This window comes from Sciurus carolinensis, chromosome 6 (genome assembly GCF_902686445.1).
Source record: "Sciurus carolinensis chromosome 6, mSciCar1.2, whole genome shotgun sequence".
Taxonomy (NCBI): Eukaryota; Metazoa; Chordata; class Mammalia; order Rodentia; family Sciuridae; genus Sciurus; species Sciurus carolinensis.
This window is the reverse complement of record NC_062218.1, coordinates 50,788,823-50,815,457: the sequence shown is the minus strand read 5'-3', so window position 1 is coordinate 50,815,457 and position 26,635 is coordinate 50,788,823. Positions and strand designations below refer to the sequence as shown.

The following is a 26,635-nucleotide window of genomic DNA, read 5'->3' as shown; positions in this document are numbered from 1 at the left end:
AATCAGGAAAATAGTTCCACTCATATTTCACTTTAAAAAAAAATAGAAAAGAAAAAAGCCTGGGAATAAGTCTAACCATTTCAGAGGCAAAAGAAATTGAAGAAGACATTAGAAGAGTAAAAGGCGTTCCATGTTCTTAAGAAAGACAGAATTAATATTGTTAAATGGTCATATTACCAAAATTAATCTAAAGATCCAAACCACCCCTATCAAAATACCAATGACGATCTTTACAGAAATAATAATAATAAAAAAAAATCCTAAAGTTCATAGGGAAGAATAAAAGACCGAGAAGAGTCAAAGTGATCCTGAACAAAAAAGAGCAAGGCTGGAGCTATCACAATACCCAATCTCAAATTATACTAGAGCTATAGTAACAAAAAACAGCCGGTATTGGCATAAAAACAGGCTTGATGGCCAAAAGAATAGAAAAGAAGACACAGACAAACCCACAAATCATCTCACCCTTGAAAAAGGTGCTAAAAATATATATTGAAGACACCCTTTTAAACAAAATGTGCTCAGAAAACTGGATATCCATTTATAGAGGAATGAAAGTAGATGCCTACCTACCACCCTACACAAAATTCAACTCAAAGTGAGTCAAAAATCTAGGAATCAGACCAGGAATTTTGCAGATGCTGGAAGAAAACATAGGGCCAATATTCAAACATACAGTTGCATGTAAAGACTTTCTTAATAAGACTCCTTAAGTTCAACAAATAAAACCAAGAATCAATAAACAGGACAACACCAAATTAAAAACTTTCTGCACAACGAGAAAACAAGAGCATGAAGAAAAAGCAAACAGAATGGGAGAAAATCTTGGCCAGCTAGTCTTCTGACAGAAGGTTAATATTCAGACTACATAAAGAACACAAAAAAATTAACACCAAATAAGCCAATCAATAAATGGGCAAATGAACTAAATATTTTTTTCAGAAGAAAAAAATACAAGTGGCCAACAAATATATACAAAAATATTCAACATCCTTAGTAACTAGGGAAATGCAAATCTATCAGAATACAGAGATTTTCAAATAAAGATATATTATTGTAGACCATAATACAATAATACTAGGTGATTTTAACATGCCTCTCTCACCACTGGACAGATCCTCCAAACAAAAATAGAGCAAAGAAACTACAGAACTCAATAACACAATCAATAATTTAGAATTAACGGACATTTATAGAATATACCATCCAACAAAAGTGAATACACTTTCTTCTCAGAAGCACATGGATCCTTCTCTAAAATAGACCATATATTATGCCACAAAGCTAATGTTAGCAAATACAAGAAGATAGAGACACTACCTTGTATTCTATCAGATCATAATGGATTGAAATTAGAAATAAATGAAAAAGTAAAAAACAGAAATTACTCCAATACCTGGAGATTAAACAATATGCTATTATATGATGAATGGATAACAGAAGATATTAGGAAGGAAATTAAAAAATTCTTAGAGGTAAATGAGAACAAAGAAACATCATATCAAAATCTCTGGGACACTATGAAAGCAGTACTTAGAGGAAAATTTATGTCATGGAGCGCATTCAGTAAAAGAAGTAAAACTCAAAAAATAAACGACCTAACACTACAGCTCAAAGCCCTAGAAAAAGAAGAACAGACCAACACCAAAAGTAGTAGAAGACAGGAAATAGTTAAACTCACAGCTGAAATCAATGAAATTGAAACAAAAGAAACAATACAAAAAATTGACAAAATAAATAGTTGGTTCTTCGAAAAAAATAAACAAAATTGATAAACCCTTGGCCACACTAACAAAGAGAAAACGAGAGAAAACCCAAATCACTAAAATTCGGAATGAACAAGGAAATATCAAAACAGACACGACTGAAATACAAAACATAATTAGAAGCTATTTTGAAAATCTATACTCCAACAAAATAGAAAATTTCGAAGACATCAACAGGTTTCTAGAGACATATGAATTGCCTAAACTGAACAAGGAGGACATACACAATTTAAATAGACCAATTTCAAGTAATGAAATAGAAGAAGTCATCAAAAGCCTACCAACAAAGAAAAGTCCAGGACCAGATGGGTTCTCAGCCGAGTTCTACAAAACCTTTAAAGAAGAGCTCATTCCAATACTCCTCTAAGTATTCCATAAAATAGAAGAGGAGGGAACCCTCCCAAACTCATTCTATGAAGCCAATATTACCCTGATACCTAAACCAGACAGAGACACATCGAGGAAAGAAAATTTCAGACCAATATCCTTAATGAACATCGACGCAAAAATTCTCAACAAAATTTTAGCAAATCGCATACAAAAACATATTAAAAAGATAGTGCACCATGATCAAGTGGGTTTCATCCCAGGGATGCAAGGTTGGTTCAACATCAGGAAATCAATAAATGTCATTCACCATATCAATAGACTTAAAGTCAAGAATCACATGATTATTTCAATAGATGCGGAAAAAGCATTTGATAAAATACAGCACCTCTTCATGCTCAAAACACTAAAAAAAAATAGGGATAGTGGGAAAATTCCTTAACATTGTAAAGGCCATCTACGCTAAGCCCATGGCCAATATCATTCTAAATGGTGAAAAACTGAAAGCATTCCCCCTAAAAACTGGAACAAGGCAGGGATGCCCTCCTTCACCACTTCTATTCAATATCGTCCTTGAAACTCTAGCCAGAGCAATTAGACAGACCAAAGAAATTAAAGGGATATGAATAGGAAAAGAAGAACTCAAACTACCCCTATTTGCTGATGATATGATTATATACTTAGAGGAACCATGAAATTCCACCAGAAAACTTTTAGATCTCATAAGTGAATTCAGTAAAGTAGCAGGATACAAGATCAATGCTCATAAATCTAATGCATTTTTATACATAAGTGATGAATCTTCAGAAAGAGAAGTTAGGAAAACTACCCCATTCACAATAGCTTCAAAAAAAATAAACTACTTGGGAATCAATCTAATAAAAGAGGTGAAAGACCTCTACAATGAGAACTACAGAACACTAAAGAAAGAAATTAAAGAAAACCTTAGAAGATGGAAAGATCTCCCATGTTCTTGGATAGGAAGAATTAATATTTTCAATATGGCCATACTACCAAAAGTGCTATACAGATTCAATGCAATTCCAATTAAAATCCCAATGATGTACCTTACAGAAATAGAACAAGCAATCATGAAATTCATCTGGAAGAATAAAAAACCCAAATAGCTAAAGCAATCCTTGGCAGAAAGAGTGAAGCAGGGGGTATCGCAATACCAGATCTTCAACTCTACTACAAAGCAATAGTAACAAAAACGGCATGGTATTGGTACCAAAATAGAAAGGTGGATCAATGGTACAGAATGGAGGACACGGACACAAACCCAGATAAATACAATTTTCTCATACTAGACAAAGGAGCCAAAAATATGCAATGGAGAAAAGGTAGCCTCTTCAACAAATGGTGCTGGGAGAATTGGAAATCCATATGCAACAGAATGAAACTAAACCCATATCTCTTACCATGCATGAAACTAAACTCAAAATGGATTAAGGACCTCGGAATCAGACCAGAGACCCTGCATCTTATAGAAAAAAAAGTAGGTCCAGATCTTCAACATGTCAGCTTAGGATCAGACTTCCTCAACAGGACTCCCATAGCACAAGAAAAAAAAGCAAGAATCAACAACTGGGATAGATTCAAACTAAAAAGCTTTCTCTCAGCAAAGGAAACTATCAGCAATGTGAAGAAAGAGCCTACAGAGTGGGAGAAAATCTTTGCCAATCATACTTCAGATAGAGCACTAATCTCCAGAATCTATAAAGAACTCAAAAAACTCTACACCAAGAATACAAATAACCCAATTGACAAATGGGCTAAGGAAATGAATAGACACTTCACAGAAGAAGATCTACAAGCAATCAACAAACATATGGAAAAATGTTCAACATCTCTAGTAATAAGAGAAATGCAAATCAAAACCACCCTAAGATTCCATCTCACCCCAATTAGAAAGGCGATTATCAAGAACACAAGCAACAACAGGTGTTGACGAGGATGTGGGGAGAAAGGTACACTCATACATTGCTTGTGGGGCTCCAAATTAGTGCAGCCACTCTGGAAAGCAGTGTGCAGATTCCTTAGAAAACTTGGAATGGAACCACCATTTGACCCAGCTATCCCACTCCTTGGCCTATACCCAAAGGATTTAAAATCAGCATATTACAGAGATACAGCCACATCAATGTTCATAGCTGCTCAATTCACTATAGCCAGAGTGTGGAAACAACCTAGATGCCCTTCAATTGATGAATGGATAAAGAAACTGTGGTATATATATACAATGGAATATTACTCAGCCATAAAGAATGATAAAATTATGGCATTTGTAAAATTATGGCAAATGGATGAAATTGGAGAATATCATGCTAAGTGAGATAAGCCAATCTCAAAAAACCAAAGGAAGAATGATCTTGCTGATAAGCGGATGATGACACATAATGGGGGGTGAGAGGGGTTAGTTTTACGGTTACAGTTAGGGTTAGGGAGGGGGGCAAGAATGGAGGAAGGAAGGCCTGTATAGAGGGAGAAGAGGGGTGGGAGGGGTGGGGGGGAAGGGCAAAAATAACAGAATGAATCAAACAACATTACCCTATGTAAATTCATGATTACACAAATGGTATGCCTTTACTCCATGTATAAACAGAGAAACAACATGTATCCCATTTGTTTACAATAAAAAAAAAAAAGATATATTGTTGTGAACAAGGATAGAAGCTGCCACAGGATAATTATGATGTGTTCCCTGAATTATCAATTTTTCACAAAGATGAGTAACAAGAGAAGCTAAATAATTTAACTGATAACAATTGTACACATCATTTTTATATTAAACCAAATGTGGATATAATGTGGACTACAATGCAAAACACATTAATTTTTAAGGTAAAATAACAGATCCTTGAGAAAATTTGTATTTGCTGACAGACACCTATGATTATGCCTTCAAGTACACTGGATTTTAAGATTATTAATAAACCAGATCTTCTAAGATATGAAAAATTCTACTTTCTTTCTAAACACCTCTACAATGTTGATGTAGGTTTTTCAAATTTCAATTTTCTTAGTTATTTTTCAAAAAATGTGTACAGAAATGTAAATTCTGAATACATAAATGAAATCACAATCAACACATTTTAATGAACACATTAACTTTTATACACTGTAGATTGTAAAAAAAGGAAATTGATGAATTCTACACATATTCTACTCACCTTTCTAACACTTATTTTCATGTTTTATAACAAAATTACCTGCATGTTGACTCTTTCAATCACACAAGAAAGGACATGCAAAACGTGCATCTTCGTGTCACATTCTGTAACTTGCTGTAATAACTGAAAAAGTAGTGTGAACATGGTCTCCAAATACTGCCGGGAAAAGGAAAAAAAAAAATGGTTGAGAAGTGAGATGTCCACATCTATACAGATGGAAATAAGAAATAAATCATGTTGAAGCAATGGAAGATAAGCAGAAAGTCAAAACCTTAATAAACAACTTTAAATTGTTCAAGGTCCAATACACACCGACATTAATTTGCTTCTTTAATATTACTAAATGTGTCACTTTCACAATCTTAATCATCCACAAACTGAATGTTTAGATTGTCTAAACTATGAATGTTTAAAATCTTATTCTATTAACTAAGCTATTAATAGTAAGTACCTTCTCACTATTCTTCCACATATTTCTATTACCAATCACAAAATGGTTTCATTTTTTTTGTAATACTTATATATTTAAGCAAAAAAATAAGAATTATTGCACTCAAGACCAGCTATCTGAAGTAGTCTTTAACTTATGTGGTATGTAGGTATAAATTTTTGGATATACACACTTATTATTCTATGAATTTCAGAACATTTATGAAAAATTTTTAAAAACTCATAACATGTGTCTGGCCTTGAACACCTACATTATTAAAATTATGTTCAGAACTGACAAATCACAGGGAGTTATATAAACCATTTGTTCACTCGGATATTTGGTTCATTTTTTTGTTATTGCTTTTTTGGTGAATGTTTTGCTTTCGTTGAGTGTGGCATTTTATTTATGTTTTTGTTTTTTAATTTGGTTCATGTTTATGTAAAATCCTATAACATTTCTTTCATTAAAAATATCTAGTGATTATTTTATTAAGAAAAATCACTATTCTACAAGTTTCCCAATCTATGACACCATAAGAGGTAAATAAATAGTAGATATTTTGTCACTTAATTTTCTTCTCACCTAGTCCTCTTAAAAATAAACACTACCACTTCAATATTACTAATATAGTTAACAAGTACTTACTGACAACCAACTGTTTGAAAACACCAAGCTAGGTGCACAGAATTTAGTGAATAACAATGATGAATGATTTGGTATTTTTGTCTTCAAGTAATCTGCAATCTAGTGCCAAGATTCACATGTATTTATACAAATAATGTAAGGAGTGAAAGTAACAGACACAGATGGGCATGGTGGAGCACATCTTTAAAACCAGCAATTTGGGAGGCTGAGACAGAATAGTGAGTTCAAAGCCAGTTTAGCAACTTAGCAAGACCCACTCTCTAAATAAAAAATAAAAAGGGAATGGGGATGTGGCTCAGTGGTTAAGTGTCCCTGATACAAAAAAAAAAAAAAAAAGTGACATACATAAAATGAAATTATTTTATAATTGGTAGAAATAAATTGGTATTCAATTTCAAAATTGGTAACAAAATAGCTAAACAAAACTACACAGAATAAAAGTGACCTGTTAACAACAAAAGTTTACCAGTAAGTTACAAATAAAAGTGAGATCCTCCAAAATAATCCAATGTATTTTTAAATTCAGTTTTAATAACTATTTGTGTGTATACACATATAATTTCAGCTATAAAAAACACAATATTCAAAAAACTAATTAGCAATTGTTATAAAACCTGGAAATGAATATTCTTACCGGTAGAAACTGATCTGTTCTAAATTCAAAATCATCAACAGGTAAAAAGCAGTTAAGGAACAAAAAGAACTAATATATGAGGTTTATCATGGTAAGAATTTATTCAAAACAAATACAATAAACCAATCAAAATCTATATTTTTAAATTAGCTCAAATTAACTTCAAAAATAATAATTTATAACTGTTAACAAACTTCTTTATAATGAAGTACTTTTAAATTTTTAAAAGGATATTTAACTTCAGAGTTGTAGCTGTTTCAATCCGGACCTAAAAGAAAGTACACCATGACTTTTAATCATTCTAGAACTAATAAACATCATTCATATCTAATGGAAAAAAAATTGTTTCAAATCACTATCTCTAATTTTAATTATTTTTGGTTTTTATTTCTTTTTTTTGTTTTGTCCAGGCTCTTTTTTTTTTTTTTTTTTTAAATATTAAAATCGTAGAACTAATGTGCAGAAATAAAGATAGTCCCCTTAGCTGGAACAAGGAATAAAAAAAAGAATCAATCAACTGATCATCTGTATTCCTAAGAAAATTACGTTCTTCTCATCTAAAATTTAGTAATTCTTACTAACACTGTAGAAATTAAGTGTTCTCAAGCCTGAAACTTGTCACAAGCATTGATTCCACCTGCTATGTAATATGTCATAAGTGTGAAGACAGAAGGGAGTGTTTTTTTAAACAGGTATTTTGGTCTGTGGTACAGAATATAAGTCAGTATTCTTAAATTATGGTATGAGATCTTAAATTATGGTGTGAGGAACCAATATATGTTTTCAAAGAACCAGTTAATAAGTGTAAAGAAGGGCTCAATTAAAACCAAGTATATATACTATACCCCTGCAAAAAAATTCAACTAATAATAAATACTATTTGACTTTACCATGAAAAATTTGTTGGTATTCAGAAGTACAAGAATGCATTTCACAACAGGTGTTAAGATTTACTATAAAGCTGTTGTAACTGAAACAATACTCAAATGTGAAGAGACAAATGGACCACTGGAATAGAACAAACTATAGAAACAGATACACATTTGTGTAAATCTGGTACATGACAGGTAGCCTCATGAATCTCTGAGAAAATTAGGGATTATATGACAAGCCATTTCAGGAAGAAAAAAAAAAACAATGAAAATTGAACCTTACTTTACATCATATTCAAAAACAAATTTTGAATATGACAAGGGAAAGAAGAGATTTCTTAAGAAACAAGAGGTATAAAATAAAACTATAAGTCTGGCTGTAATTTATTAAAAACCTCTGCTCAACACAGGAGACAATAAATGGAAGCTAGAAAGATATAGGATTCAATTACATTTTTAATGTTTTATTTCATTAATACATGTGACATATATATGTAAAAAATAAAATGCTGGCCCCCATACAAAATGTATAGAAGGCCACAGTAACTGGAGAAGTTGCTTCCTGTAATTGCAGCATGATTTTTGTTCTGTCATAGCCTGATTCCTTGTAAAATGAATGCAAGACCAGAAAAATGCAATTGCTCAGTATCAAATATATTCCAACTCTATAACAGCACTCAAACAAGAAAATGCAGATTCAGAAAGCCAGAGGGGCTTTAGATTTATATCTGGATATATACATGTATAAATATATACACACACTATATTTACACACATATGCACATACTGGCATGTTTGTATGTATACACATCATATGCTTATATACATACTATGGTATGTGTATATATATGTATATCTATATATTCATGTATGTGTAAGGTATCTTCCAACATTTCACTAGTCAGCACTTCTCACTTTAAATTAAAGCAGTATAACCTCTATATTCTTGATCTTGGATAGATACAATGCAGATGTTCATTTTTAAGGTTCTGACCAGTCCTTAATTATGAGATATATTTTAATATTAGCACAGTTTTCAAACTTATCTGGTCATGAAATCCTTTCTCCCCATTAATATTTATTAATAACTGGTATAATTAATGTTCTGCTTTTCAAGTAATGATAAAAATAGTTCATTTTTCTTTTCTTTTTTAATAGACCCATTATAAAGACACAAGAAAGTTCTCTACTTGCCAAAGAAAACTTGAGATTTAAGCCTTTTATAACACATTCATAAGTCATTTAATGTCTTTTTTCTGATACTACTGACAGAAAAACAAATGGTATTTCCAACTAAGAAAACAAAAATTTAAATCTTGTGTTTTACTCTAAAGCTTTTGAAAAATAAAAATTATAGGAAACCATAATCTTCAAAGCAGTTAGGTAAAAATGGGTTCCCTTGTAAACTTTCACATTTATACTACTTAATCACTACAGAATGATAGAGTAAATTCTCAATTATTTACACAAAGTAGATAATACTTAAGTCAAAAATCCAAACATCACTTCTATTTGGCCTTTCGAAAGTACTATATATTTCTACAACAAATTTTTAATTGCATTTTCTTCAGTAAACACTAAAAGTCGTTTATTTATTATTATATACACAAAGAAGAGCAAAGTGTGGACTAAGCCTCTGCTTGGGAAATCAGGTGGGTTGAAAGTAAAAATAAGGAAGTAGGTGGGAGAAAGGGAGACACTGGGAAATGATGAGACAAGATTTTAACACAAATTGGGGATGGGAGACCCTCATTTTACCCAAACTTTCTTAAAGACTATAATAGAGCCAAATCTAAGTCCAAAACAAAAAAGTATATATTAAGACACTAATATATTAATTCAAATATACATTAGAGCACTAGTATGAAAAAAAAGGGAAACTATTCTATACAATTTTAAACTTCTTAAAGTTATGGGTCTGTTTAAGTAATTGACCTGTATGATAAAACAACAAATCTAAGGTTTTGAAGTAGGGGAAAAAAAAAAAAAACAAGCTATTATCAAGCGTTGAAAATATGAAAATATCAAGTGAATATCATTTAAAAAAATCCTAAAAGAAACATCAATTCCAAAGGCAGAAACAAAAGAAAAAAAAAAAAAAAACCATAAATGAACAAAGAATCAACAGCAAGGGTGAAACAGAATATGATGCTGTGTCAATGAAAAAGACTGTCCTAAATAAGAAAAAGAATATTGTAAAAAGGGATTTTAAGACTTGTAATTCCTACAAGTCAGGAGACTAAGGCAGAATGAAGCCAGTTTCAGCAACTTAATGAAACCGTTTCAAAATTAAAAATAAGGGGGTGGGGTTGTGGCTCAGTGGTGGAGTGCTTGCCTGGTATGCGTGGGGCACTGGGTTCGATTTTCAGCAGCCCATTAAAAAAAATGAATAAATAAAATAAGGGTATTATGTTCATCTACAACTGAAAAGTATTTTAAAAAATTAAAAATAAATAAACAAAAAGGATTACAGATGCAGGTCACTGGTAAAGTGCTCCTGGGTTCAACCCCTAATACCAAAAGCATAACAATAAAGGGGTCTTAAAAAACTGTCTTATTTTTTCTCTTACTAAAATATTAAAAATGATTTCAAAATAGTTATTTGGTTACACATTTTTTTAATGACTTAGTGGAAAAGGCAAACAATAATCAAAAGATTCTTCTCCCTCAAATCAAACTGCTAACCAAGGAATATCACATTATAAAAATATGAACATTTTCTGAACCTAAAAGTTTAGCACAGGCTGAAATTTAAAAAACAATTATTTTAAGAATTTTAAGCAACATACCACTAAATCTTGATCTTGAAGCAAGTTACAGATTGCCTCATACAGCATGGGTCTTAAGTCAGATTTGAATTTCACAGAAATCCACTGACCAATGAGCCAAATGACCCTGCGTCGCAATGGCTTATACCTGCATGGGTAAAAATCATGAAAGTAAAACATTTAATATTTTGAAAGGTCTGTTTCACTTAGTATATTTCACCATTTAAATCTAAGAATGTAGTAGTATGTGCATTCTACATTTACATAAAAGCTTTAAAGTTACCTGTAAAAATGTGACACCGTATAAAATACTACCAATAAAGTCCTGATGTAAGTAAATGAAAATGCTTAGGCACACATATTGTAACCCTGATTCTTTCACATGGAAGACCAGCAACATAGATCTGTACGTTTAAAAAAAAAAAAAAAATCCATTTCTGTTTCTCAAGTAACTAAAAACTGTGTTAATTCCTAAACCCTAAAGCTGTGGAGATCCCATAAAGTAATAATAAAGGAGCTCCTGTATTCAATTTTCTTATTCTAGTTGATGATTCCACAATATTTTCAGAACATTATGAAAGACTTCTAAGATTATATAAAGCATAAGAAATAGAAAATCTGGTGGTCCTTTTCCAGAATATAGTCTTCAGCCTTAATTGAATACAATTGTAGCCATTTTTAATTGTAGTCCTTCTGTTTTGCCCACCCCAATTTTAAAATTAGCTAATGGTGTAGATTACACTCCTGAGTATTCCAATCAGGGCAAAGGGCAGTACTGAGTTAGGTATGTAAACAGGGAGATTAACAGGCCAGGAGCAATAACTAGCCAGATTCCAGTAGCACACACTTCTGGCAGAAGTAAAAATTTGCCCTGCCCACCCACTTTCAAGCACGTGTTTGATTTCTCACAGCACCTTGTTATTTCTACCATAAAATATTCATATAAACTTACTGCTATCAGTTAATTATGGAATGTGACAGATTACAAAAATAGTCACTTATATTTTAAAAGTTTTATATTTTCAATGCATGTAAACATATTATTTCTCTGTGATTGTCTTTGCTAAAGAAAATGAAGACTCCTAAGGCAAGAAGAAAAATCGCAAAGCTCAAAATATTTGTGTCCAAAAATTTCATTCATAAAATATCTTTTAATGGTGAGATGATAATTTATTTACTCCTGGTTGTAAAAAGAACAAGCTAATGAACATACGATGTTATTTTAGAAAACTCCAATCTTAAAAGATGATCAGGTGCATAGAAAAAAATTTAAGTTGAAAAAAAAAAAGTAAATATTTCCTGTCATCAAAAAGTTTGGAACACACCTAAATGAATTAAAGAACTCAAAGTGGTATATTAGGATTTCAGAAAAGAAGAATGGTCAAAGAGAGATAGATATAATTTGTACGCAATTTTAAAATTTTAAGAATTCTTGAGCAGAAATGTAGAAAAATGTCAATTCAAGATACAGGAAATATTTGAACAAAGACTCAGAGGTAGAAGTAACAGTACTTGTGTAAAGTGAAGTGAAGGAATCATCCATTTTTGGACTGAAATCTTGGGTATTGCCATATTTGTCTTTGTTCAAACAGAAAGAATAAAGCTCAGAAAGGTCAAGTTCCAAGGTCAAAGTCACTACCAGACCAACTCTAATCAGTTTGTTTCTCAATGTGTGTGCTTCCTAAACCAGCATCATCATCATTCTAGGAGTATGAGAGGACTGCAGTATCTGAATCGGACCTATTAAACCAGAACCTGCATTTTAACATGATTTCCTACTGAGTAATTCGTATGTAAAATTTGAGAAACCAAGGCCTACATAGCTATTTAAAAGAGATACAGAGCAAAGAGGTGATTTTAATTTTTTTAGTATCCACACCAAAATAAGTTAAAAGAAATAGATAAATTTTAATAATATTTTATTTATTCCAACATACTCAAATTATCATTTCAACATAAAATCAATACATATTTTACACAACTTTCATCTTTAAATTTCAATTAAAATTGAATTCATTTTTTCAGCTGTACTAAGCCTATTTCAACCAATCCATAGAGACATGAAGGGAGGTATTTTATTGGACAGTGAAGGTCTTAAACTGAATAGCCTTCATGGTTTAAGGACAATTAGATCTTATGTTTGCCTCCTCAATTGTAGGTATCCTCTCTTTCAGAGTTTCACTAGCCGCCTGAGGGCAGAGTTAGAGGCTGTTTTATTCATTGTTGGCTTTATAGGACATAGCAAATTCTAAGTGTTGAAAACATTATTCATTGAAGAAATGATTGAAAAAAAATGAGAAGATAAATAGCTACTTACTGATCGAAATTACTTTTAAGGCATCTTCAGTTCTATAATTCTGTAGCTCTAAATGTTCACAAAACCATCCTCATGAGGGTGGCATTCTATTTGATCAGTAATTACTTAATAATCTGTGACTATATGCTCAGCAATCTAATAGGCAGCAGGTACACAGAAGGAACTTGACAGACCTGCAACCTTCATACCAAGAACAAAAATCCTCATGGAATATTTTTTATAGCCTCTAATCTTAAACTAGGAAATAATAAAAACTATGAAGGACATTTTCCCTTCTATCCTACTCATTCAATATCTAAACTTAAAGTAACATAAAAGTCAACTCTTGCTCATATTCCAGTTACAGAATCCATAGTCTTATATAGGCATTACCTAAGTCAAACTATGACTCTTCAAAAATTATAAGCAATTTTAATGGCTTCCTGCATTCATCAGAAAATCAGTGAAGTAAAATAAACACAAAATTTTATACTTACCTATTGTGAATGACTTGTAATTCTGGAAGCAACTGGTTTTTAAACCATTGATCAAAATCAACACTATCAAAGAGCTCATAAGCAGCTAAACCAACGGCATTATACACTGAAAAGAAAGTTTAACAAAAAATTTAAAGATTTCAGACATTTGGCTTTATCTAAGAAACTAACCTTATTTTGAAATGTGAATTTATAAGTTAAGAAAAATTCACCATATGTTACCTGTGGAAGATTATCAAAATAGACATTTTAGAGATATTAAGCTGTTTTACTCTATGTTTTCCCCAAATACTCCTTAGTACTTTCAAATGAAAAGTTGATTTGCTGTAATATTTACAAAAGGATAAAACAGCATCTGCTTCTAAATGGAGGCTGTATTTTACAACCTGGTTCATGCTTATGTCTCTCCAGTTCCATCTCTCACCATAACCCCTTAACCTCTGTGTTTCAGTTAAATCAAAACAGTAACAGTTCTAACTCTACCTAGATTTACTCTTCCTATCATCAATCCTTTCTCCATACTGCTCAGTTTTCCTGGAATCCTTCTGTACCTACTCCATGTACAACTACTCATTCCTACTTGTCCTTGAGTTATCACAGTACACTTCTTTATGAGTCTTTCCCTAGATATACCAAACTAGCTTGTGTTTATCACCTGCTTTGAATGTATATAACCATTCCATTCAGTGTTACATTTATGTTTGTCTGCTTACGTCGTTATCTCTCACCAGATAGTTCCTATAGTTTGGTTACTCTTGTATTCCAACTTTCCTAGCACAAAATCTACCACAAAACAGACCCTCCATCTATTGAATAAATAAATGTTTCTAAACTATGTAAGTTTAACATACCAGCATCTTTGATTAACAGTGCATTCATATCTTCCACATTGGTGGGTCCTAAAAAAAAAAAAAAGTATCAGTAAAAATAAGCAAAACTAATTTTTAAAAATTCAAATTATTTTAACTGATACATTAAACAAAAAAAATGCATGTTAATGGAGTACTCTGCAATGTTTTGATACATATATACATTGTATAATGTTTGAAGCAGGTTAAAAGTTAAACACACTTGTCATCTGAAATATTCCTTATGGTGAAAACATTTATTTAAAATTCTTTCTTCTAGCTTTTTGAAATAACACAGTACACTTTTATTAAATATTATCACCCTACTGTGCAACAGCACACCAGAATTTCTTGCAACTAAGTAACTCTAACTTAGTAGTCACTGATCAATCTTTCCCCATCCTTTTCTATTCCCTACTCTTACTAGCGGCTGGTAACCACCATTCTTCTCTCAACTGAGTCTATGAGAGCAACATTTTTATATTTTACTTATGAATGAGATGATGCAAAATTTTTTTGACCTTTTTAATTATAAATTAACAATTTATAACTATATGAATTATGAGATACAAAATGATGTTATGCTCTCTGAATACTATGTGAAATAATTAAATCAAAATAGTTAATATAGTCGTCACTTCAAACGCAACATTTTTGTAGTGAAAACATTTGAAATTTACTCAGTGATTCTAAAGCGTATAATACTCTAGTTTTAAAAAAAAAAAATTTAGTTGTAGATGGACACAATACCTTTATTTTGTTATTTTTATGTGGTTCTGAGGACTAAACCCAGAGCCTCCCACATACTAGGCAAGCCCTCTACCACTGAGCAACAACCACAGTCCTGAAATGTCTAATACTCTATTAACTATTATTTGCATAGTGTGCCAGAGAATTAAAAAAAAAAAAAAAATCCTGAGATTTTTGTACCATTTGACCACTATCTCATTATTCCCGTCCCTCAGGTTCTATAATCAATATTCTGTTCTCTGTTTCTATGGGTTCTATTATTTTAGGTTTCACATATAAGAAAGAACATTTGGTATTTGTGTTCACATGCCTGAATCAATATGACTTAAGATAGTATTTTCCAGTTCTAACCATGTTGTAATAAATGACGGTTTCCTTCCTGTTTAAGGCTTAGTAGTATTCCTCTGTGTATGCATACCACATTTTCTTTATCCAGCTATCTGTTGATAGACACTTAAATTTTTATTCAATCCAGACTTAATTTCAAAATTCAGCTAAATACAATATACTTGGTGATACTAAACATAGAGAAGAGGGAGGTCCTAATTTTATTACTATTGCCCTTGTAGAACATTGGTACAATATGTAAAGCTATAAACAATATTAATTAAATATCTTTAAACATATTTGAAAAAATGTCATGACAAGCAATATTCTAGAAAAACATATCACAAGTTGTTAGCTATTATATCCTCAATATAAAAGAAAATTCTTTGAAAAAAAAAGATGAATCAGAACAGGACACAATAAATAAGAATAAGCAATTCATGAAGAAGGTCTAAAATTTTAAAAAAGATCTTTAAATATTTAAATTTTTAAAAGCAGATTATGACAGTACATTAAATAAAGAATGGCAATAAAATGAAAAGTACAAACAGAAAGTAACTGCCACTATGAAATGTGAAAACTACAAAATAAAAAGTTGGCAGTCTGTGCTATCTTTTCAGGAAGGAGGATACAAGAGGTAGGCATGGAAAATATAATTTCCTTAGTAAGCAGATTTTTATAAAAGATAAAAATTTCTACCAAGTTTCCCAAAGTACTCTTCTGTTAAATAATTTTTAAACTCATTCTAAAAAGCTAGAATAAGTACAGTTCTAAATAAGAAAACTGCTACAGAGCTAGAAAGAAAACTGAACTTAGAAATCCTTGAAAACTTTACCATCAGACAGTAAACTACCCAAATTTAACCTAAATAATCTATCACTTCCCACAGTGGCTTAAAAAAGTAAATTGATAGAAAAGACTGAGTAGAAGAAAACAGACACCAATAAAACCACAAGCAAAAACCAACAAAGCAACTTAAGTAGTATAAATATTAACAAATTTAATCTTTTATCCTACACTAAGAAATTGGCAACTGTATACAGCAAATCAACTAATAGTAAATAATGCCCAAATAATCTTTTAACATAATTATATTAATAATAGCTGATACTTACTTTGGCTTATAATTTAAACAGAAACACTCTATTAAGCTTTTCAAAGAACAGAGCTTCTTACTACAAACAAGATCAGATACCTACAAGAAATTTTCTTCCTGTCATTCCTTTACATCTCTACCTACTCAACTTTAGACACCCCCTTACAATGTGATTCCTGCCCCAACTAATCAGATAATCTATTCTCTAGAAAGATTCCACTGCCTTCTGCCTCTTATAAGCATAAAACAATTACTTCTGCCAACATGCTGTCCTTCAGGATATACCACTTACACTTCTCTTCAACTGTTAGGACATATTTTTACCTGGAGTTTTGGTAGGCCTTTCACTTCCTCCTACACCTACAGGTGAAAATCTCATGTTCTGTTTTTGAACCTCTTCTTTTCCAAGACTCTTCATACTCATGTACTTCAAAAGTATCTGTACCTCCAACCACTATTAATGAGATAACTGCTTTGCCTGTCATTAAGACTCAAAAGTTCAGAACACTTTTTTATTATTTTCCCTTACCCAGCATATTCTATCAGTTTTGAAAAGGCAATCAAATCAACAGCTACTGACTGTGCCAGGCATTCGGAATAAAGACTGAAAAAAACAGCTGTGATCAATGTCCCCTGATTACAACAGAAAAATCAGAAAATATAAATCAATGTTAGTTGATTTATAGGAATGTGACTTCCATTTTGCTTATGCTGCTATTATGTTTATGTCAGCAAAATCTAATTATCATATCCAAACTATAATTCAAGGCCTATCTCAAATTTCCTCCTTTCAGGAAAGAATTCATTCAGTCTTTCTCAAATTCATATAATCTAAGAAACAGCATGTTGCACATAGTAAGCAGTTAGACCACTTTTACTAAACATTAATTAAATGGATAAACAAATATATATCATAAAAAATACCTTACCTTGAAGGGTTTGCATCATTTCTAGAAGTACAGGAGTAAGAGTCTGATTATATTCATGGAATATATCTATAAATAGTACTTCAGTGCAAGGCTGGGAGAAGAAACAAATTTCTAATAAAAATGATGGCATATTATATTTATTTTACAATAAAGCAAAGAATACTCATTCTTAAAATCCAAAACTCTTAAAAATATTTCCAACTCTGTATTTAAAAATAAAATAGTAAGATTATTATTTTTTGGAACTATGGTAACACAATGAAAATTGAAGTCAAGTTAATTTAAATCATAACAGCATATTTCATTACTTCAATCACTTGGCATTATGCATTTAAAAATAATTTTTTATTAATCATACTTTGAAAAGAGCATTCTTTGGTCAGACACATCATTTAGAGTTCAGTGCTTCAAAAAGCTTTTCAGGATTTACTACATTAAAATTTATATATTTTTCTTAGAAATGATACAATAAATACCAACATCAACTAATAAATTTTATTTATCATATAAAATAATTTGTATTTTTTGCCAGGCACAGTGGCACACGCCTGTAATCTCAGACTGAGGCAGGCGGATTGCAGGTTCAAAGCTAGCCTCAGCAACTGAGCAACTCAGCAAGACCCTGTCTCAAAATAAAATATAAAAAGGGGTGGAGAGGACTGGGGTTGTGGTTAGTGGTAGAGCACTTGCCTAGCATGTGTGAGGCACTGGGTTCGATTCTTGGCTCCACACAAAAATAAATGGATAAAATAAAAGTTCATCAACAACTTGAAAAATATTTTAAAAAGGGGAGGGGGTAGAGATTTGGCTCAGTGGTTAAGCAACCCTAGGTTCAATACTTGGAACCAAAAAAAATTTTTAAAATAATATGTATTTTTAACAAAAACAGTAACAGAAATTGGTGTTATCTATATTGAAAAAATGACTCACTGTGATTCTTAAAAGAGTTGAATCACTAGGTGGTTTAAAATAGAAAAAAACTGTAACTAAATATCTGAAGTATTTTGCTTTGTATTTAGAAAAGAACCTTAGGCATACGAAAACATATGCTATGTCATCCCAGATATTTACTTCAAATTAATATGGGGTAGGGGTGCTTATATGAAACTAGACTAGCTATGTGTTAATAACAAACTACATTTTCAGAAAGGGTTCATGATATTATTCTGTTTTAATATGTTAAACCTTGTCCATAAGACCAAATTTTAAAAAGATTAAAAAGTTTTTCAAAGCTCCAATAATTTCTCTGGTTCTAAAAATATTAAGATGCATTTTTAGAAAACCAATGTTAAGTTATGTGAATTACATAAAAACAGGTCTTAACCAAAAAAACAGCTCAGTGACCACATCTGATAAATTTTCATAAAGGCAAAACATTTGCCATATTAATAATGTGCTCCAAAAGCATCCTGTAAGTGAAAGCAACGAGCTGGTCTCTGAGAATGACATTAGGTGGTAAGATAAATAACATATCTTAAGTAATTTTATTAATGAAATACTCAGGAAGAAAAATCAATCTAGCAGCATTCACTTCTACATTCTTCATTTGTGCAATGACAAATTATTTCCCAAGCAACTTGAAAAATTCAGTTTGCAAACACTAAGTTAACAAAAATAATTAAAAAATCTGGATCAAAATCTATAATTTAATCAAATACTTTCCTCTAAAAAAGTTTCTTGCAATTATAAACAATTTCCTATCTGACTTACTATATAGAATTTTCAAGTGTCACTCTGAACTAAGAGCTTGAGGATTAAGCTTTCCCATATTAATTTTTTTCAATTAATACTTACCCTCAAACTATATTTCCAAGAATCTCCTCCTGTTTCTTCCACTGCTGCAATTAAAAAGATGACAAGTGATGTTCTCCAGGAATGGCAATAAAGATGTTTCCAAATTCTCATTTTGGAAAACAAAGAACTTTCAATGATAGTATAATATTTTATGAATGTTTTTTAAACATAATACTAAATGCAAATTCTTGAGAACACAGACTTCACAGAATTCTTTTCTATAAATTAGAGAGCACATCTGTGTATTGTATAATCACCTATCCAAGTGCTTATTAAATCCACAAGCATTCTTGCCTTCATTAAAAATTCCTTTTAGAGGAAAGCTCAATGTACCTATCATTTCCAGATAATATGACATCAACTGATACTATCATTATAATCCTGTTAAGAAAAGGAAGGTAAATCTTCCAAAAAGTTTAAGGCATTCTTAAAATATTAGCAAATCTGTCTAATTGCAAGGGCATTCAAAGAGATAAAAGAGATTAAAATCTAGCCCCTGTCCCACTAATGGCCAAAGTGATTCAAACAAAAGCATTTTATAAACACGATTCCTTTCTTTTCTATTGCAGTGGCATGATAGATTTGCTACTCATCTATGTATCTAATGATTGATCTACTAAAATTCAAACAGATACACAGATCTCCTCTTAGGAAAAACAAGCATCAAAAAGAATCTGCATTCTAGATATAGAATGTGAATAGCATTCATTGAAACTGTATTTATAATCCACAAGAACACTTCAAAAAAAGATCTTCCAATTTCTTTCTGAAGCAGACCTTTCACAAGTAAAAAACTAATATGGAATGAATCACAAAATAGAAATTGACCTAACAGAGAAAGGAAGTTAATTTTATATTTTTGTTTTAAACTACAGGATGTATTTGTAAGGGCATCTAAACATTAAAAGTATCTTTCTGGACCAAATTTTCCATCATAGTTGAATGAATCTTTCATTTTCTGCATCTCAATTTGTTCTAAAGGTTAAGAAAGGCAAGATAATTAAAAGAAAAAAAGATAGCCACATCAAAAGTATTAGACTAAAATACTGTTATACCTATCATTCAAATAGATATTTGTTTATAGAAGAGGGAGACAAGTCACAATAATACAGAAAAATTAATCCTTACTAAAGCCTTCTGGATCTTCTTCCCACATTGTCAGTTCTTCTTCAGTTAATAAAAAATAATGAGAGACTAATCTTCTACATATCTCTGTCAAAGTGGGGTATGTGAAGAAGGCCATCTTAATCTTATGGGCTTCAAGAGTTTCAGGGCTGCTATCTAGAAAATTAAAATTTCCAAGTTAATTGTATAGCCAAAACATTCTACTGAAGTTGGATTATATTTTAAAAAACATGCTTTCGGGGTAAAGATAAAGTTTGTGCATAAATATTCATTTTTATTATGAACAAATTTCAAAGACGCTTTTTATTTATAATATATCCACATCAGTCCAGTCTTGTCTACACAGTTTATGCATTGTTGTGCTATATTACTGCAGCATACTGAAGTGACTAATTCATATGTATATTTGTCTCTCTCTCCACCACTTACAAACCTTCCTCATTCATCTTAGAACACATGCACATGAACAAACCTCAAATAACATAACAATTTAACCTGTCTATAAGCAACCCTACTTTCTATAAAGTCAGAGAAAACTGTTCAAATGAATAGAGCCTATGACAGGAGCTGCAGGGATTATTGTAGTATATAATTCTTAAAGTCCTTAAGCTTGAATTGATCTTCTATGGTGTTACAAGACAGTTTGGTAAAAGTACAGTGTGGTTTTTTAAAAGCTGATATTCACTTATTAAACACTGCAATACTTTATTTCTGTTTCGTGTTCCAGGAACAGTTTATTTTCCAGACTTTAAAATAAATGAGTTTCAAGAAAAATCTTTATCAAAACAGCTATTTACTTCACTTAGATTAAAAATTTAAAATGTGAAAACAGAAAAAAAAAATCTACCAATAGTACATTACCTTCAAAATTTTTGGATGGCTTATATGCATAATTTTTCACAATCATCTTAATAAGATTCATGCATTGGACAATGAATCTTTCAAATGTAACGCCTTCACCCACTTCAGTAAAAACATAGCTTACAGAAAATTCCAGTGATCTCTGAATTAGAGGAGTAAATGAAAATGGATGCTGATCCAAGAAATCTAAAAGCTGTAAAGAAAAAATTAAATGCATTTTGTATTGGAATAAATGCAGTTTGTATTGGAATATAAGCATTTCACAGTTATAAGTTTACTCAAAAATATTTAGCAAGTTTTTAACCTTAGAGTCTGTATATATTCAGTTTTACATGTACTACAATCCTCCTTGAAATACATTGTATGACGTGGATTTTGCCACATCATATCTCATAATAAGACTTCTCTATTATTTCCAGTACAGGGACCAAAACAGTCCCACTTCATACTTAATTTGATAACAATGGGTAAAAGTGATACGAAAGCATTATGTATATAAAAGGTAGGCTTTTATTAAAGTAATAAATAAAGGGAAAAAAATTTTTAAATAATCCTGCTTTCCTGCATGAACTATATTTCAACATATCAAATCATTCTGATGAGGGAGTTTTCTTCTTTATGGAAAAATTCCAGTTAATAAATGCAAAAGGAATAATAGAATTAGAATGCCATTGTTTTGTAACCCCTAATCAAATCATGGATCAAGACACTGATCATCCATGGCTGCTAAAATCAAGGGGGGAAAAAGGGTGCAGAGAAAACGATAGCTCACTCATCAATCTTAGCCTTGCAATAGAGATAATCAGATATCGTGTGCCTTTTAATGGGCTGCAAGATGTATATGCAGCACTGTCTACAAAGAATTCTTGTTAGCACCCTCTACCAAAAAAAAAAAAAAACAAAACAAAAACAAAAAAAAAAAAAACCTGAGGGTGACTAAGCTTCTAGATCTAACTACGAATTCCTGAGAAATATAGGGGGAGTAAGAAGAGTATGGTGACAAAGCAATATGTTAAGTAACACGTGAAGATGCAAACATCAAAACATGGGAAACGCTACAGGAAAATACCCATTACTTCAACAAATAATTAGTAAGGAAAAAAAGAATATGTAACAGACATTATTCCTGACTCAAATAAACCAATCATAAAAAATTTATAGACTGGGAAATCTGAAAATAGAATATTTAAATGAAATCAAGAACCATTAGTATTTTTAAATGTGATTAACTGTGTTTAAGAATGTCTAAAAAATAAAATATTTATAGATAATACTATAGAATATCTAGAATTTGCTTTAGAATAATCAGCAAGAGTGGGGAGGGGAAGGAAGCATACAAAAAATAGGATTAACCATGACTATATGTTGATAATTGCTGAAAGTGAGTAGTGAACAAATGGAAACTTAAAAGCTATTCAATTCTATTGAAGACATAGATGAGGTGTCCCAATTTAAAAAGTTTTAATTAAAGTCTTAGAGATCATAAATATAAATTTTACAAGATGAAATTACTGTTTTCAACTTGTTCTAAAAAGTAGAATAAATTACAGATACCATCTACCTACATCATTACCTCAAGTAAGAACTAAAAGAAAGAACTACACTGGGCATGGTAGCACATGCCTGTAATTCCAGCAACTCAGGAGGCTAAGGCAGGAGGACTGTAAATTTAAAGTCATCCTCAGAAACTTAGCAAGGCCCTAAGCAACTTAGCCAGACCCTGTTTCAAAAAAAAAAAAAGATTGGGTATGTGGCTTAGTGGTTAAGGACCCAGGGTTCAATTCATGGTTCCAAAAAATAAAACGTAAAAGAAAGAACTACAAAATCCAGTAGGATCAATAACAAATGGTTTCTAATACAGACTATCTAAATAATGCTTTTTAAATTTTACTTATATAATTGACATACTGAGCAGGAACTAAAGAGATGCTGGCAAGTATCAGAGATACACACTACCTAGCCCCATTGACAAAACTTCATCACCCTGTTTTATTTTGCATGGTGTAAAAGGATTGGAGTCAACTTTATACTGATCCCCAGAAGGTTAAGTTTTGCTGTTGAGGCTATCTGGAAAATAAGAAATGAAGACAACTAAAACTAAAGGTAACTACTACTTAAATGCATACACACACACACACACACACACACACACACACACACTCCTTTCTTTCTCTCCCTGCCCCTCTAGATCACTTCTGCTCCTTTTCTCACTTCCCAGGGCAACAGATAATTCTAACCCTACTACTGAACCTTCATTAAAAAAGGGAAAATAGTCAGGGTGGCACACACCTATAAGCCCAGTGACTCAGGAGGCTGAGACAGGAAGGTTGCAAGTTCAAGACGAACCTCAGCAAAAGTGAGACCCTGTCTCAAAATACAAATGTAAAGGGCTAGGGATGTGGCTCAGTGGTTTAGTACCCCTGAGTTCGATCCAGAGTAACAAAAAAAGAAAAGACAGACTTAGATATTCCCACCTGTCTCCAAGTACCAATTTTAGTGTAAATACCTCTCAAACCAGATCTTCCTTATTTATTTAACCCAACTCTGCACTTTTCCCAATTCTCCAAGCCCAAATTTCATAAAAGCTAATGTTATATAACTCTTAATATTATCAGAAATTTGTACTCACTACCTAGTATAGTGCACCCATATAATTCCATTCAAAACATGTGATCAATGTTTATAGCAAGCTCAATTCACAACCACTAAACTATGGAATCAACCTAGATGCCCTTCAACAGATGAATGGATAAAGAAAATGTGATATATATATATATATACACACAATCGAATATTACCTCAGTCATAAATAATAAAATTATGGCATTAGCTGGTAAATGGATGCAACTGGAAACGATCATACTATGTGAAATAAACCCATTCCCAAAAAACCAGTCCAAATGTTCTCTCTGGTATATGAATGCTAACACACAATGTGGGGGGAGGGGGGTCAAATAGAAGTTCAGTGGATTAGACAAAGGGGAATGAAGGGAATGGAGGGAGGATGGGAATAGGAAAGACAGAATGAATCAAACCTAACTTCCCTATGTTCATATATGAATACATGACCAGTGTAACTCCACATCATGTTTAACCAAAAGAATGGGATCTGAATTAGAGTAAGTTATACTCCAAGTATGTATAACATGTCAAAATACACTCTACTTATCATGTATATCTAAAAAGAACAAATTTTAAAAATTGAAAAAATTAAAATAAGAAAATAATAAAACATATGTGATATTGTTGATAATTTGACAATCATTCTGAATATACTGACTTCCTGATATTATTCTACCTGCTGCATTTGATCTACTTCCGGCTGAACTGCCATCTTCTTTATCTCTGCTATTTCCAGTGGATCTAGAAATAAGCCTTGGAGGAATCAGCTTCTCTAATACTCATTAGGATTGATTCTTTTACATGTTGTGATATATGTTATACAAATTTATATACATTCAAAAAGTTTCATTATACGAAGGCGACTTTTTAGCTTTCCTACAAAGAGTAAAAATACGAGTTTCCTTACAATCAAGTGAAAATGTTGTGATTACACAAGCATATTCTTTCCTAAATTTGAATAAATAGGTTGAGAAAATGTACTTAAGATAAAAAGAAAACTTACCACTTTAGTAAAAAGAATGATGATCTTCTCCAGTCTATCTCTACATACATTATCTGTACCTATACTTCTACCTGTTAAAAATGTTTTCAAAAATTAGTAAAAGTTTATAGTATCCTATAAATATAAAAAAATACCAAAACTTTTGCAAAAATAGCTCCTGTTATATTCTTGTATATTTTGCATTACAAATTTATTATTTAAAAACCAATAGCAAGTAATAAAATTTAATGAAATCATCAGAGCCAAGTTACACAAAATAAACCCTAAAAGAGGAACTGAACCCATTTTAAAGTAAAAAAGGTAGCAATTTCAGCAACAATTAATCGCATTTTCAAAAACTAAATCAGTTGTAGTTGAAGTACTTTCCAAGCAACAAAAAGCACTAATATATTCACTATTGCTTTTCCTACCTCTTCTGAAATATTCTTGTGAAAATTTCCCTTCTATAATTTTGTATATCAGATTAATGTACATTGGCCCATCAATGCCTTTGCTCTCTGATTATACTCTCATAATCTGTTTTGTCAATTATCTCATTCTCCTCTGCTAGAAGGACGTCTGTTCTTCCTTCTAACCCTGAGTTTATGACCAGAGAAAAATGACAGCGCCACTTTGGTTTAAATTAACTACACAAAATGAACTGTCTTATTCACCTTTGCATGTATAGTACCCAGGAGAGTACCTGGCAACGTGTCAACAATTTATTAAAATGACTAACATACAATACTCGACAATCCCTAAAAGTATAGATTAAGATGCATTCTCAGGGTACAAAATCCCCAAATGAACATGGACACACACTATATGCACCCACACATATTTGAGTGCAGGTTTGTGTCCTGAACAAAGGTACTTACAATCACATGGAAGGTAAGAGGATAACACACCACCAGTAAGATATAAATGCTAATTCTCTGTATAGGGCAGATTACAAAGTGTCCTAAATATCGGTCAGCTGGGGTTAATGAATGAGATTTGCAAAATAAAAGGATCATTTAGCAAAATTTTATCACAGTGATACGTAAAACATACTGAAAGAAGGAGTCTATAATAAGTCTAAAAAGCATTTGGCATATAGTATATAACTTAGTATCTGTTCAAAATTATGTCTGCCTAGAAAAGGGGAGTTGTAAAAATTAAAGGAAGAATGAACAAAAATAGATTCTTTTAAATAAAGGTTTCCTCTATACTCAGAAAAAAGAAAGATATATGAAGACAAACCTAAGCTTCCAAACTACCTTCAAAAAATTAGTTATCAAGATATAAGAAGCAAATTTTAGCCAGCTACCAAGAACTCACTCAGATTGTTCAACAAATTAGTCACTCAGACAAAACATTTCTCTAGACTTGCATATGGAGAACAGAAGCTCTGAATGGATAGGGACCCACTCATTAATCCCTATTAATTCTTCACTAATCCTAGATATTAATGAATAATGAATAAGCTGTAATGAATTAAGTATTCAACAGTAAAAACAATTACAATGTAAGTACTTACTGCATTCCAAAAACTGTTTTAGACGTTCAAATATCCCATGTAAAAAACCCTAGAAAAGAATACATTTTAAAGTGTCTTGGTTTATTCTATTACAAACATTTACCTTGTACTTTTTTCAGGGGTACTAAGATATATCTACATATCATTTTTTAAAAATCAGCTAAAGAAAAATAGGTTAAAGTTAGACAAAGTAAAAAACAACTCATTATAAACAAATCTTCCACAAGAAAGTAACTGTAGTATTCTATCTCTTCAGTAACTCATATCAGTTACACCACTTTTGCAATAATTCAAGTCTATTTATAAAGCATCCTGTTTCACTAAACACCCTCTATTTTCCTCATTCTGTTTAATATTTCTTCACAGGCTTA

At 31.5% G+C, this 26,635-nt stretch overlaps 1 protein-coding gene across 1 annotated transcript in view; it reads right to left on the bottom strand.

The window, feature by feature from the left end:
- The window catches only part of Ipo11 (importin 11), a 210,397-nt gene that overhangs the window by 114,515 nt on the left and 69,247 nt on the right, over positions 1-26,635 (bottom strand). Inside the window, exons 8-19 of the mRNA XM_047555967.1 lie at positions 26,265-26,313; positions 24,767-24,837; positions 21,142-21,334; positions 20,284-20,436; positions 19,156-19,199; positions 17,362-17,452; positions 14,263-14,310; positions 13,412-13,517; positions 10,640-10,766; positions 7,213-7,246; positions 6,979-7,019; positions 5,306-5,422 (exon numbers count right to left, since the gene is read on the bottom strand). Of these exons, the coding sequence (XP_047411923.1) occupies positions 5,306-5,422; positions 6,979-7,019; positions 7,213-7,246; positions 10,640-10,766; positions 13,412-13,517; positions 14,263-14,310; positions 17,362-17,452; positions 19,156-19,199; positions 20,284-20,436; positions 21,142-21,334; positions 24,767-24,837; positions 26,265-26,313 (1,074 nt within the window). The remainder of the gene's footprint in view (positions 1-5,305; positions 5,423-6,978; positions 7,020-7,212; positions 7,247-10,639; positions 10,767-13,411; positions 13,518-14,262; positions 14,311-17,361; positions 17,453-19,155; positions 19,200-20,283; positions 20,437-21,141; positions 21,335-24,766; positions 24,838-26,264; positions 26,314-26,635) is intronic.